General features: G+C 41.7%; 1 protein-coding gene across 2 annotated transcripts in view; it reads right to left on the bottom strand.

Annotated features, from left to right (window-relative positions):
- Positions 1-15,899, bottom strand: part of ASAP1 (ArfGAP with SH3 domain, ankyrin repeat and PH domain 1) — a 355,167-nt gene that overhangs the window by 143,267 nt on the left and 196,001 nt on the right. For both annotated transcript variants that reach the window (XM_041769623.1, XM_041769622.1), the window contains exon 4: positions 11,346-11,418. In XM_041769623.1, coding sequence (XP_041625557.1) covers positions 11,346-11,418 — 73 coding nt within the window. The remainder of the gene's footprint in view (positions 1-11,345; positions 11,419-15,899) is intronic.

The raw sequence follows: 15,899 nt of genomic DNA, 5'->3' as shown, positions 1-15,899 counted from the left end.
TCCAAAACCTGGGCTGAAGACTTAAAGACCTTTCTTTAAGTCACTTCCATATACTGTCACACATAGAAGGCCAACTATGCTAACACATCTCTCTGTTGAGGCAAGTTTGTTCTGTCAACCCCTTATAGCTTAATAAATGAATTACTTGTATATAATTTTTATAATTAAAGATCTGCAGCTGATAACTCGACAGAGAATCTTATACCAGACTCATGCTCCTGTTTATAATAATTATGAATGATGGACAAAATATATAAAAAAAACAACCACTTCAAGCCACTGGAGAGCAAACAAAAGCAGGTAGAAACAGGAGGGGATATTACCCTTCAAGGAAGAGAACCATACTAGAAAAGATCATATTGAACTGGCTTTTCTCCTAAGAGCAGACTGCAGTCCATGCTGGGCAAGGAGAACAGAACTCAAGCAGCAAGTGGCCTCTAACTCAGCTGAGGTATCAGAAGTCAGAGTTTGGGATTGCTTGCTTCAGTAGCTGGAAATTGAGGGGGGGGGGGTGGGGAATCCTAGACAGGAAAAAGTCACAGAAAAGGAAGCCCTCAAATCCAGTCCTTGGCTGACCTAAACTGCATATGCTTCAAGAAGCCAAGCAGAAAACAACATCTAAAGCGCTAAGCAGATTCCAGCAACTTCCCAATGCTGCGGAAAGAGTTTGGAATTCAAATCCCACAGGGTTAGCCTGGCTTGGTAAACACTCTGGGCTGAAAGCCCAGTTGGATCGTGTCAGAAGAGTATGGATGATGTTGCAGGACTAAGGGCTGTGTCCTGGGACTATGAGCAAAACTAAAATAAACTTCCCCAAGATCAAGGTGATAGTCATCCTAGAACCTGACCATGTACTAAAATAAAACATCACACACTTTATAGGAAAACAAGGAATCCAGAGTCTCTATATCCTACAATTCAGATGTCTACCACACAAACAGAAATTACTGGACATGCAAAGAAAGAGAAAAATGTATACAAAAATCAAGAGAGAAAAACCCAGTTAAAGAAATGGAATCAGACAAAAACCTAGATGCTGGATTTCAAAGTAAGTATTACAAACATGTTCAAGAATCCATAGGAAAAGAAGGATAAAATGGGTGAAGAGATAGAGAACTTCAGGAAAGACAGGAGTTCTAAAAAAGGACCAAATGGAAATTCAAGAACTAAAAAAAATACAGTATCTGAAATCATTAATCGGATGAGATAGTAGACTGGATACTGAAGAAGAAATGAGCAGTAAACTTGAAAACAGGAATGTAAAAATTATCCAAACCAAAGCACAAGGAGTATCAAGTTTAAAAATAAAAGGTCAATGGCCTGTGCGAGACTATCAAGCAGTCTAACACAAATGTAACTCTAGTCCAAGAAAGAAAAAGAAAGAGTAAATCATTTGAAGGGTTGGTTATGGGCTAAAATTTTTCCAGCACCGATTAAACTTTTGCGACTAACTGTAATCATTGCAACCACCGCTGATGATCACTATATCCCAGTATCATATTAAGTATTTTAAATATGTTCTTTCCAACTTTCACAACAAAATGGGCATTACTGTGCCATTTTAGAGATGAGGAAACTGAAATTTAAGGAGGTGCTGGGAGTAAAGCGAGGCAACGTGCATGTATCTTATCTGCGTGGCAGTGGATCAAAGATGGCAAATCAGCTGTGTTTTGAATTTCCCCTCTGCTACTTCAGGAAGCCTCTTGAAGAGGATGAAGGAATCATCACTTACACCACTGGCAGAGACCTGCATTACCTATGAAGAAACAACCACTCAAAGTATTCTCTGACCAAGTGCTCCCAGCCACCAAGGAGGGGTTAAACCAGCATTTGATCCCAAATCTGTGTGACCTATTCCACGATAAATTACTGAGGCTGTGGGGGGAGCATTTTAGTCTATGTTAAGAGAATATACTGGCTAATGGGCTTCATTGTTCATTCATAAATTATGCCAATTACAGAGGACCTGGTAACAGGAATGAGGATGGAGAAATACTGTGTGGCTAGGCAATGCCAGTTCTGGTTTGTATGCATGTATGTATTATTTGTAAGATTTTATTTATTTACTTGAAAGAGCACAGGTGCCCACAAGCTGGGGGGGAGGGGCAGAGGGAGAGGGAGAAGCAGACTCCTCACTGAGCAGAGAGCACCACACAGGGCTCCATCCCAAGATCTTGGGATCATGATCTGAGCCAAAGGCAGACACCCGACTGAGTCACCCAGGCACCCCATTAGATTTATATTTAGAATGAGAAAGCTACTCCTCTCTTGAACAGACCCACCTAGCACTTTTACGCTTATGGGATTGCTGCTTGTTTTGCTTGCCTGTCTCTCTGCCCAGGTGAGGCACTCCAGGGCACTGCGCCCCCAAGTTCTACACTCCTCTGAGTTCTCAGTGTCCCATCACGGGTCGGCAGTCATTTTCCTCTGAGTTAATAATCGGGTAATTCTGCCTCAGCAGCCTTGGGATCACAAGGACCGGAGTTTCAAGTCTTGTAGCTAGCTACTTATTAGCTGTGTAAATAATTTAAATCAGGTTTAAATTTAAACTATTAAGCTGTGTTAAGTGATTTAAACTAGGCTACTTCACCCCTAAAGTGGGGGTAATAATGTCTTGCATATAGGACCACTGAGACAATTAAGTGACACTGTAAATGAATATAAGGCACCTGGCACATAGTAGGTACTCAACAAAGGTCAGCTATAATTTTTCATATCTGCAAAATCTGGACTATTACGGTAGAGAACATGTTTTTATATTTACCTTTTTTTTTTTTTTTAAAGATTTTATTTATTTGGGGGGAGGGTAGAGAGCAGAGAGAGTGAAAAAGAGCAGCAGACTCCCTGTTGAGCAGGGAGCCCAACTCAGGACTGGATCCCAAGGACACTTCGATCATGACCCCGGAGCCAAAGGCAGACACTTCACTGACTGAGCCACCCAGGCACCCCTGACATTTACCTTGACCAAGTATTCTTGTTCTTCATCTTGAGGCTTAAAAAAAAAGCCCAACATACTGGCTGTGGAATGAGCACTCCAAATTTTATTTTATTTTATTTTTAATTTTTTTTTTTTAAATTTATGATAGTCACACACACACACACACACACAGAGAGAGAGAGAGAGAGAGAGGCAGAGACACAGGCAGAGGGAGAAGCAGGCTCCATGCACCGGGAGCCCGACGTGAGATTTGATCCCGGGTCTCCAGGATCGCGCCCTGGGCCAAAGGCAGGCGCCAAACCACTGCGCCACCCAGGGATCCCCCAAATTTTATTTAAAAAACTTAATTTCTCATGAAGAATGTTCCCATAAGATGAGTGCATACGTCACAAGAAATTAACTCATCTTAAAGTCAAGAGCTCTCACTTCAGGCCAGCAAAATGACGTACCTCCCATCACACACCCAGACAGCCTCTGATTTCAAGTAACTGAAAAGTTCAGCCAATGACTTGAATGTGAAAACTGGAACTTCTTAAGCAGCCTGCCGTTGTAAGATTACTTTGGAAAGAGACTTCAATTTTCTAAATGTAGTTTTCAAAATTCCTCTGGTTTTATCCCTTCACAATTTGAGGAGTAAAACTCTCCTGGGTAAATATACTTCCTTTTAGACAAAACTTCCTCCCTTGACCATTTTGAAGGAACTCATTATTTCAATTTGTTTTCACCTCTTAAGAAGTAATGATGAACCCACATGAATGCAAAATGCCTTGCAGGCCTGAAGTAATTTGTTTAGACTTTGCTTAAATTACTACCACCACCAAAAGGTATTTACAATTTCAATCTAAAGCCTGCTACTTCTGAGGGTTTACAATAATTTCTTAACTAACAAGTTTGCTTTAATTCAGAATGAATTTTAAAATCAGATGATAATCTGCAAACTTAGAAAACAGTAAAATGTGTAATATGTAAAATTTCCTAAACACAGACCAGTTGCTCTTTGTATACCTTTTGACATTTTGTGCTTTTTAGTAAAATTCTTATCTATTTTATCTCTTAACTATTCAGGTTAGGAAACTTCTTCTCCCCTCTGAATTCTACAGGATTGAAATAATAGTTACAGAATGCAATGGTAAGACACCAGTTAATTTATCAATTTCGGTTACAATTTGCTTCCCACTATAACTTTAAATTTAACAAAATGTTAACTAAAAAAGCTAAAATGAACTTACTTGGACACAAAACCATTCACTTCCCATCCACTGATGAATTTTAGTACTTTACCTTTGAAATCTTAGATTTCGTCATGTGCTATGAGCGATTTCTTAAAATAGACAAATTGACAAAATGAAAATCTGGAGCGAACATCACACATTAATTTTGCTTTAGAAAACACAAATGTTCTCATAAAACTACTACATAATTCTAAACCAAGAAGGGGAAAGCAAAAAGGAAGGCCAAAGGAAAACTGCTTTTTTTCCCTAAAGTGAAAAGGCTATGGAACTGTTTATGACAATTGCGCTCTATTTTGGAAATAAGACTTCCATATCATATGCTTGCAATCAAATTACATACCACTGTCATTTTTTTATTCACTAAAATTAAAGGATTTAAAGAGTCCCAACTTTCAGACTAACAAAGTTCTATATTTCTAGGGGGCACCATATGTTACTAATAAGCTAAAATGTATTCCAAATAGATCTTGGCATGAATTTTAAGGAAGCCACTATTTAATAATAAAACCCACATTTCGATTTGTGGAAAAAAAAAACATAGAAAAAGACCTAGTAGCAGGAATAGTTTAGGTCTTTACTCCCAAGGAAAAGTGTACATGTATGTAATAATACATCTGTTCAAAAAGATTAACAAATTCAACCCAACTAAGTCATTGACAGAACAACAAATTTGGTGCACCCATGCTCACTATGAATTACATGCCTCTTTCATTTTATAAAAGTACAGTATGTTTCACTTTGGTTTTTTTGTTGTTGTTGTTGTTGTTTTTTTAACAGCACTGACAAGCAGTGAGCTCCTCTTTCTCAAGTGACGCACACACCACTTCCAAGGAACCTGGAATTTGCATGCACATGCCCATGTTTGCAAGGGCAAAAATCTTATGAATGCCAGTCCCCAGTCTGCTGCTCTGAGTCAGGGTCTTGTGCAAACACGGAGGCACCATGGCAGCAGGGCTGCAGGCAACTGGGCTTGACTGCGGCTGGCAAAGTCGCTTCAGTGGTGGTTCGCGGTATCCTCCCAAAAGGGTGGTTGGCTTCCTCCAAAGGAAATAACGGAGGGGCAGCAGAGACCCAGGGGGAAGCCAACTCTTTTATGAACTGGCCTTGGAAATCTCATGGTATCATTCCCATCATATTCTGTTCAGTAGAAGAGGGTAGTTAAGTCTGGGACGCATTCCAGGGGGAGAGAATTAGGCTCTATCTTTGGAAAGAGAAAAGTGTCAAAGATTGCGACATATTTAAAAACCTCTAGTGTTGGGGCACCTGGGTGGCTCAGTGGTTGGGCATCTGCCTTTGGCTCAGGTTGTGATCCCAGGGTCCTCGGATTGAGTCCTGCATCGGGCTCCCTGTGGGGGGCCTGCTTCTCCCTCTGCCTCTCTGTGTCTCTCATGAATAAATAAATAAAATCCTTAAAAATTTTTTTAAAAACCCTCTAGTGTTCAAAAAACTACTAGCTATTTAAAATATACATTAGGACACAGAGATGGGAGAGAGCGAAGGGGAGACACACACACCAAGGCAAACATTTTAGATGACAATGTACTTCACAGATTAATAATGTCAATACTTCAAAACTTAGAAACAACACAGGAAGGCTGAATAGCCTGGAAAATTTTCCCTTGATCCAAGCAGTTCACAGAATTCAGTCTTTTGTTTTTGAATGTCCTCATAGGCGACAGGAGCCATAGGAGAAAGAGACAAATTCCGCAAGCCACTTTCAAATGAAAGGGCTTCTGGAGAGATAACTGTTCTTTCCAACAAAATCTATTATACTGTGTTTTAATACTGATAAAGCTTATGTGTCATTATAATAAATACACTATAAAAGTAAGACCCTCATCATTCTCAACCAACTTTCAAATCATCTGGTGGGGGCTCTGGGTGGCTCAGGTCAGGATCCCAGGGTTCTGTGATGGAGCTCAGCCTCGGGGCTCCCTGCTCAGCGGGGAGGGGAGGGTTTGCTTCTCCACAGCACCCTTCCCTTTCCTGGGCTCTTCCTCACGCTTGCTCACCCTCAAATTAATAAATACAACCTTCAAATCATCTGGTGGGGTAGGTGGTAGTGGTGAGCTGGGTGGTCATCTCAAACCAGAAATACAGAAATGCTTCTTAAAACTTTAAAGAACATCAGATGGGTTTTGTGTCACTTAAGCATTGTGAGAAAACAAGAAAATTATGAAAACACATTGGGAAACAAATACCAGGGTTCAGCCTCTGTGGCTTCTCTGGATGAGGCCGAAAGCCCTTGGACGAGAATAACCCGGATTCCACTGAGCATGTATCATGGGAAGATCGGCAATACCACTGTTTTACTCATCTAGCTATTTTTTAAGAATTCAATGTCATAGGGCTTCCCACACAAGCTGACCAGAAACTTGGTGTGCTATAGTCGTTGGTGATGGCAGAAACCCTATCAGGTCCCAGCAGTCTGTGAGGTTGAAGGTTATTCCCACACTTCCGAGCGGTGGGCATGATAACTAACTACTGTGGCCCCTCTCCAGGAACCACCAAAATCAGCCCAGGATTACATTACACTGCTGGGAAGTTACACAGAATCGATTCATTCATGAGTGGTCATGATTAAACATTTAACAGCCATTCACAGAGAGATTCTTAGGGACCTATCTAGCCAACATGTAGCAATTCACTGCACATTTATTGAGCCCCTATGACATGTCAGATAGAAGACAGGGATAGAGAAGCTGTAAACAGCAAAGCTAGAGTCTGCCAGACTCTGGTCCTATTACTGTTAGGTGTGATACCTCCCAGAAGTTCATCTGGCTTTTGAAGCTTCAGCCTCACCATCTATCAAATAAGGGTAATGGTGGACCTACCTCAGAGGCTTGCTCAGCTTAGCTTATTATACATGAACATTCAATAAATGTCACTTCCTCTGAGAGGTGTTCCACTTAGCACCCCATCAGATTGTATTAGATCCCACTTTGTAAGCTTTCTGATTTCTAAATCATAAATACCTTCTGGCTTGGAGATCTGAGTAATGTCCATCTCTCCAGTCTCTCAGGCAGAAATTCTGTATGACTTGTCTAATATCCTCATAACCCCCAGAACAGTGCCACGTAACAGGTGCTTAATAGGGGCACCTGGGTGGCTCAACGGTTGAGTGTCTGCCTTTGGCTAGGGTAGTTATCCTGGGGTCCTGGGATGGAGTCTTGCATTGGAGCCTGCTTCTCCCTCTGCCTATGTCTCTGCCTCTCTCTCTGTGTCTCTCGTGAATAAATAAATAAAATCTTAAAAACAAAACAGGTGATCAATAAATATTTGTTGAAAAAGCTATGGTGAATATAGCTTATAATACAAATGCATAATATATAAAGATAAAAGACACAGCAGCACCTCTCATCAAGTGGTTCATGGGCTAGTAGTTTTCAGTCTTAGCTGCACATCACCTGGAGAGTCATTTTATTCTAACCCCAATACCCAGCAGGCCTTACTCTAGAACAACTCCTGGCAGTGGGCCTGAGGGACCCTGTGTTTGTGTTTTAAGTGTTCTTAGGTAATTCTAATGAAAAGGGTTGATACTTTCTGGCCTAATGCCAGAGAGACCAGTCAACAGGTATAATACAATGGGATATATGTTCTCATTCAGCAGCAAAACAATTTCCTGTGATGATGGAAATGCCCTAGGTCTCTACTGTCTAATACCATAGCTGCCAGTCACATGTGGCTACTGAGCACTCAAAATGTGGTTGAGACTGGAGGACCTGAATTTTAAATCTTATTTGATTTCAATTAATTTAAATTAGAAAGCCATATGTGACTAGAAGCTACTCTATTAGATAGTAGATACCTAAGGCAAAGTACACAGGAGATCCCCTAATCCTGCCAGAGGTGGGACTGGCCAACACACAGCTAGCTGTGGCCCCCATCTACCAGGCAAGAATAATCCCATGGAGGAAAAGGCAACCAAACTGCACACAACACTTGAGCTCTTGACCTTACACACATGTAGGGACAACCTCTCCCTCCTGTCCATATCCAGGACAGCTGTGATCAAGGAAGCCCTTTAAAGAGCAAGATGAAGCATAAGAGACTTTGTGTGAGCAGCTGAATAATGCGACTGTGGGCACCATGGTACGTGGAAGGGGATGAGTCTTGAGCAAGGACACTGGGGGAACAAAGGAGTTACATGGAGCCCCCAGCAGAGTAAATATGTCAGCAACTCACAGCTGCAAATCAGAGGTCTCGCTTCTGTGGCTCACAAGCTGAGAGCCTCAAGCATAAACCATAACATTACAGAGAACTGACACTTAGTCCTAAGGCAGATAATGGCTCATTAAGCTCTTTAGAAAATTGGGCTGGTCCAATGTGATCTGTAGAAGACTGAATTAATACAGGGAAGGAAACCATGCCACTATCTAGTGGTCATTCTTCCCATGTGTGAAGCACTTGTCATATGGCAGGAAGTTTGTTAGGTGGCCTTAAATATTACCTCATTTTATCCAGATGAAACTCTGCAAATTAGATATTATTTTCTCATTTTGTGGTGAGGCAATTTAAGATTTATGGAAGTTAAGAAATTTACTTAACTTTAACATGTAGTGATAAAGGTAGTGATCTATGCTGAGTTACTGTTTCATAAAAAACTGTATTTTATTCTATTAAATAGATATAGCATTATTTATTTTAAAAATCCCCATTTGGGGATCCCTGGGTGGCGGAGCAGTTTGGCACCTGCCTTTGGCCCAGGGCGTGATCCTGGAGACCCGGGATCGAATCCCACGTCGGGCTCCCGGTGCATGGAGCCTGCTTCTCCCTCTGCCTGTGTCTCTGCCTCCCTCTCTCTCTCTCTCTGTGACTATCATAAATAAATAAAAATTAAAAAAAATAAAATAAAAAAAATAAAAATCCCCATTTGTTGCTTGTTTTTCCAAAACGGACCCAGATGATCACAATCAATGCTTCAATAAACCTACTTGTATATAAATCTTATTTACACTATCAGTGATGCATAATATACCTGCATCCATATTAAAAAGTACATAAATCTTAAGAGTAACATTTGATGAATTATCAAAAAAATGAACTTAACTATGCAATCATCCCCAAATCAAGAAGCAGAACAGTACCAGCACCTCAGAAGCATCCCCACATGCCACCTCTTAGTTATTTGCTAGCTAATAACTTATATTGCTAGCCCCCACCCACCTCTCCCCAAAGAGCAAATATCTCTTAGGGACTACCGTATTTGGGGAGTAAATCAGAATGAAGCTAAGGTAGAAATTATATAATTTAGGTCAAGACTTAAAACATTATTACATAACTAGATCATCATCTACTTATCTATCTTAATTAGGAGTTAGTGGGTTCTTGAATATAAAGAAATTAGAGGTATTAAGGAACCAGGATACAGAACATATTAACAATTAGGCCCAAGGGCTTTGAAAAAGACAAGAGACAATTAGGTTTCCAGCTCACTGACACTACTGATTCCCAGGTCTGATAAGGAGGAAAGGGCCATAGAGCATCTGATGGTTGGGTTTTCCCTTTCTCAGTGTTCAACATGACAATTATGAGTACGACTATAAATAAAATAAAATATGAATGTATGACATTTGCTGAACTCCCTCTATAGATATTCGCTCATTATGTCCCTTCACTAGCCCTGTAATACCACAATCTCTTTTTTACAGCGAAGACGAAGATTCAAAAAAAAAAAAAAAAAAAAGCTGTTACTTCTAACCATCTTAAGGTCACACTGTTAGTACAGGGCAGGGTGAGGGTACAAATCCACACTGGTGCAACTTCAAAGCCTGTGCCCTTTCCAGTAGACTCTTGTTGCCATTCCCCTGGGGGTTTGTTATGCTCCAGACAACTGATTTCTCAGACCTTATCTCTGGGTAAGCGAGCTGGTAACCAGGGTCATGATAACAAAAGAGGTGAGTCAGAGACCTTGAAACCCATTTTACATTTCCAAGCCTCTCCTCTCCTTCCCTGGGGCGATGGAACCTCCGCTTTCTTGTGGTTAGTCATTGTTTATCTAAACTAGGTTTACTTCTTCTTATCCCAGGACAACATACTTTTGTTGCCAAGATGACAAAGTCACCAGACCCAGCTAAAACATTTAGTGACACAGGTTACTGGGTACGCCCTCGGCCACTGGATAGACTTCGGTTTGTAGGGGTGTCCAGGCTTCAGTTCACCCCATCCCCTCTCTCACCCCACACCGAGCACCAATACTGATTTCCAAATGTTACAGGTACCTGCAGAAGGGAAGATCCTTGTGTGCTTCACTGAGGCCTTGAAATTAAAGACTGGCCACCAACTCCACATGAGATGCTGAGTATCTCCCAGGTCACTTGTAGCAAAATTCCCTGTTAGGTCTGCTAAGTTTTTAAATGTATACTAAGGGCAGCCTGGGTGGCTCAGTGGTTTAGAGCTGCCTTCGGCTCAGGGCCTGATCCTGGAGATCCGGGATGGAGTCCCACATTGGGCTCCCCCCATGGAGCCTGCTTTTCTCTCTCTGCCTGTGTCTCTGCCTCTCTCTCTCTCTCTCTCATGAACAAATAAATAAAATCTTTAAAAAAATAAAATAAAAATAAATGTATACTAAAACCCACTGCAGGGGTGCCTGGGTGGCTCAGGTGGTTCAGTGTCTCCCTTAGGCTTGGGTCGTGATCTCAGGGTCTTCGGATGGAGCCCCACATCAGGGTCCCTGCTCAGTGGGGAGTCTGCTTCTCCCACTACTCCCCTGCTTGTGCTCTCTCTTGCTCTCTCTCAAATAAATAAGTCAGGGACTCCTGGGTGGCTCAGTGGATAAGTGTCTGCCTTTGGCTCAGGTCATGATCCCAGGGTCCCAAGGATTGAGTCTCGCATTAGGCTCCCTGCAGGAAGCCTGCTTCTCCTTCTGCCTATGTCTCTGCCTCTCAGTGTGTCTCTCATGAATAAATAAAATCTTGAAAAAAGAAAAAAAGTCTAAAAAATTTTTTCTTTTAAATAAAACCCCCTGCAACTCAGGTTCCTTAATTGTTTTACTTTGGAAACATAACTGGTTCAGACTGAGAAGAAACAGAAAAAAAGAGAAAAGCTAAATTTCTTTGACTTACTTGTTTTTCCTTTTGTATCAAGTCCCCTATAAACAAAGCATCTTACACATAACAGAGAAAAACTGTAGACATTATATATAATTCATGCTGTCTGCTCTGGTAAGTACTTACCTTGACCGGAATTATATATTGCTTTTACAGACTTCTTCACTTTCTGCAAGGCTGTTCTATCTTGGTCTAGAGCCTAAAAGAGAAAAACAAGGGGGGAAAAAGATGTTGGAAAACTTGGCAAATGAAAACTCATTCGTGATGGCATTTGTTTTGCTGAGTTGCCACAGTGATAGCAAGCTGACATATTTATGAACAGTGAACCATCTCTGAGACTAGAAGTGCCCAGGATCCGAGGAGTCCTGTTCGGAGGGTAAATGCTGAGTTGTTCTACAAAGCTCAGTGTTGGGTGAAGCTGACAACCTGGTGGTCAGTCAGTTATCACCCCAAGCTCTGCACGGGAAAGAAAATACAGGACACTTAAGATACTTGCTTCTTTCATTCAAGAGAGGTTGGTACCCAGGAAGGGACATATGTCAGCGTAAGATGTGAATGACACATATCCAAGGAACCCTTCGAACACATCTTATCACCTGATGGCAATTTCAGCTAGGAAGAAAACACTTAAAAGGGTGTAATGAGAGTGACCTGAGGATTTCTTTTAGTATCAAAAAAAATGATGACATAAGGCCAGCTGTATTTTAAAATTGTGTTTACTGAAAAAGGACAGCATGGAAAACGCTACCAGGATGCTGGTAATGCTTTTAAATGAGTTCTTAGATGGAGAATAAACACATCTACATCAATCTTGTGCTATAAAAGTTAGGGGAGGACCAAGGGGACTGTCACTGTTGATTCTTAATCCAGGGGTTGGATATACAATTGTACTCTGTTTGTGAGGACTGTGCACTTAGGATTTGTACTCTTTGCATAATGCGCATTTTAATTCGAAATCAAATTTAAAAAGGGTTGTATTCAATATAGATATACACATGGTACACTGGCCAAACTTCTTTAAACTCCTCTCTGCTTCCCGGAGGGTCAACGATCCAGAGACTGGGAACCCCCTGGTTGGGGTGTCAAGACTGGAGGGCAAGTGCAGTAACAGCAGTAATAAATGAACTTATTGACATAAAATTTAAGATGAATTACACTCACACTCATGACATCATCTAAACCTCAGAACTGCAGAGGAGAAGATAGAAGGCCACTGAGGGTAAGTCCCACCCTTGAGTCACAGAAGACATGAGAGGGTAAATGCACTGGCAGCCGGCAAGGGTCACTCCCTTGTCCCGTAAGATGGTCTTTCCTGCCACTCTAATCCTGTGCCCCAACTGGCCGCTTGCCCTTTTTCCTTGGCTCCAGTTGTGAACTGTGGCTGGCAGGGTGGGCACCTGACCCATGCTGGGCTCTGGCTCCTCACAGGACTTCTGGGCTTGGGGACTGGGACTGCAAGATGTAGATCCTTTATGGGGAGGTGAACCTGGGGCCTACCACGGGTTCTGTTTCCAGCTATGTGGAACAATCTGGCCAGAGAGAATGGTAACACACATGCAGCACCAGACACAAGAGTGCAGAAGGTCCTGGTGGCATCGGAGTCCTGATTTCCAGCTGCACCCACGGCACACAGGTCACTAAGCTTCCTGTAGACTGAATACACCAGACAATACATTCCTCTTGCCCCAAGCTGGCTGCAGTGGGGATTATATCACTTAAGACACACATCCTGAGTAACACAAGAATAAAGCTGCCCGAGCACCTGCTACACCAGGCATAAGCTTGCTAGAGCAGAAGTACCAAGGAGGCAAGATACATATGCTTTGACTTTCTTGTCTCTTTGCATTCCTTCTTCACAAAAACCTCATAAAGCAGCAACTACATGTTTAAGATAAGGAAATGTGATAGGCTTTCAATAAATATTTGTAGAAAGGGAAGTAGGCAGGGAGGGAAAGATTAATTAAGTTGTCCGAAGTCAGAGAGCCAGATGGTGCTGAAGTCACATCTCACACTAATGTCTATCGAATCTCAAATTTAACAGACACTGGGGTGAAAGCTGGGGTTTTGGAACTGCAAGTGCGACACGGTGTCCACCACGCCCACCGCTCAAAATCCACCTGCACACGTCTGTCACAGCCATGTCCCACATGCACTTCTGTTTAATATTTTTCTTTAGGGGCACCTGAGTGGCTCAGTCGGTTAAGCATCTGCCTTCAGCTCAGGTCATGATCTCAGGGTCCTGGGATTGAGCCCCACATCAGGCTCTCTGCTCAGTGGGAAGTCTGCTTCTCCCCCTGCCCTTCCCCCTGCTGTGTTTTCTCTGTCAAATAAAGAAATAAAATATTTAAAAATATATATTTTTCTTTAAACCCATTCACCTAAATAAATAAATAAATAAATAAACAAACCCATTCACATCTGCTACATTGTCCAGAACTGTTCTAAGTGGAAAACCAGGACCATTTACCAATAACAGAAAATACCCTAAAAATCACTGTGTATCTCTAACCATATAAAATGCTCATCTGGTTAGTACCCCGACCATCTCATCTAACACTATGATACTGTATGCCACGCTTAACGAACGAAACAGTGTTTTACGAGACAGCTTCGTGAGAGACAAAGTTTGAGTTACTTCAAAGAGTTGAGATTTGTACTCTAGAGGAAAGAAGGAAGAGAACTACCATTTTAATAAATGCTTAGTATGGCATAAAGGGTGCTGAGGTTTATACAGACTGTCTCATGTAATGCTCATGAAAACTCTGTGACAGAAGTACTGTTACTAAATTCATTTTACAGATGAGGCAAATAGAGGCTTAGAAAGTTCAGCTTGCCCAAGACAGCAGAGCAGGACTCTGAACAACAGAACCTGACGTCCTAACTGCTACCCAGTTCTGCATTCCTGTGATGTGCGTGATGAACTGGATCTAAAAATAGAGCCTCATCTTAATGGGGTTGGAGTGTGTGAGTGTGTGTGTGTGTGTGGGCGGGGTGTCCACCCACCTGTTTTCAGAGACAAATCTGAGTTAAGAAATTAGAAGCCATTTAGGGTGTTAGCAGTATTCAAGGGAAAGAAAGTAATGCAAATGAAGTGCAAGTAAGCATTCATTTAAGAGACTGAATCTAATGGGTTTATCTTTTGATGAATTGCTTTTGTGGGAAGGAGGTTTAAAAAACAATCCCAACAATAGCTACCCTTTATTTTGTTTTCTATCCATATTCTTGCCATCTTTTTTTTTTTTTTTTTTTTTTGGCGAAAAACCTCCAGCTTTTGAGAAGTAAAACAGCTTGCTTGCCAAGTGGCACACATCAAGTAAGAGAAGAACCGGCCTATGCTTTTTCAACCACATCACCTACCCACAGTAGCATGAATGTGTGCCCGTGTTCCCTCTGCATCTTACCATTTCTTAATTATTTCTGAGAAAGGGAAAAAGAAAAAGAAAAAAAAAGATCTTCTGGGAGAAAAGAACCTATCCGTTCAGCCCTGAGGAATGATGACCACATAAAGATGTCTCTACTCAGAGAGAAATTAATGAGTGGGTTTGAATGTCCTTGCACAGAGAGTTCATGAGTCCAAAGGAGTAAAGGGATGTAGAAGATTCCAGCCATAACATTTTATGAGACTAGCTATCTGCTTCCTTTTTTTCCCTCCCCTTTGGGAAAAGTCTCAGAATATGTTGAATTTTTACCAACCTGTCTATAAACTAACAGGGTGTAAAGTTCACGTTTGTACTTTTAAAGGTTATTAATAACATCCGCATTCGACAGCTACAGACACAGTTAGGTCTGGGTAACACCTCTCTTTTTCCACTCTAGCATTTGGCCACTGGCAAAAAGCAGCCCAGTGAAATGTACTTTTACAGGCCCCATGTTTAAGAGAACCAGGGGACACTGCTGTTCAGACAGGGCTGCCCTCCAGAATAACCCATGTCTAAACGTGGTACAAAGTGCCATTCCCTCAACTGCCAGAGAAGTAACACCTGCAGTGACATCCTTTCGAATGTCATATGCATAAAATTAAATAAAGGCTAAGAGGAAAGGGGGAGAGGATACAGGCTATGAAATTATTATTATATTTCCCAATGTTAGTATATGGACTAAGTATGCATCTTCAGTCCATATACTTGAATTTTTTGAATTTTTTAAAAAAGATTTACTTATTTATTTATGATAGAGAGAGAGGAGAGAGAGAGAGAGGCAGAGACACAGGAGGAGGGAGAAGCAGGCTCCATGCCGGGAGCCCGACGCGGGACTCGATCCCGGGACTCCAGGATCGTGCCCTGGGACAAAGGCAGGCGCCAAATGGCTAAGCCACCCAGGGATCCCCGAATTTTTTGAATTTTTAAACAATTCAAAAGGTACATGTGGTGGAGGGGGAGGGAGGATGAACCCACAAACGAATCCAGGAGAACATGCTGATCTCTAATCATAGAATAGCACTCTCCCTATCCTAAATTCTGTAATACAGCAACTTTGCATTTTCTACCTTACTAAGGAGCCAGGGTTTTAATATAGAAAAGCATTTCTGACCTGGATATGGAGACTCTTCATTGTTATTTCATGCACAGTCCTAACAAGTCTGGTCATCTGAACAGGAAGACACATGCTATTGCCAAGTTGGGAGAGAAGCCATGCCAATGGAGGCCTTACATTAGAGCCGGCAATCAGAGGGATTCAGAA

The sequence above is a fragment of the Vulpes lagopus genome, chromosome 9 (genome assembly GCF_018345385.1).
Source record: "Vulpes lagopus strain Blue_001 chromosome 9, ASM1834538v1, whole genome shotgun sequence".
Lineage (NCBI taxonomy): Eukaryota > Metazoa > Chordata > Mammalia > Carnivora > Canidae > Vulpes > Vulpes lagopus.
The sequence above is the reverse complement of the archived record's forward strand: the minus strand, read 5'-3'. Positions and strand labels throughout refer to the sequence as shown.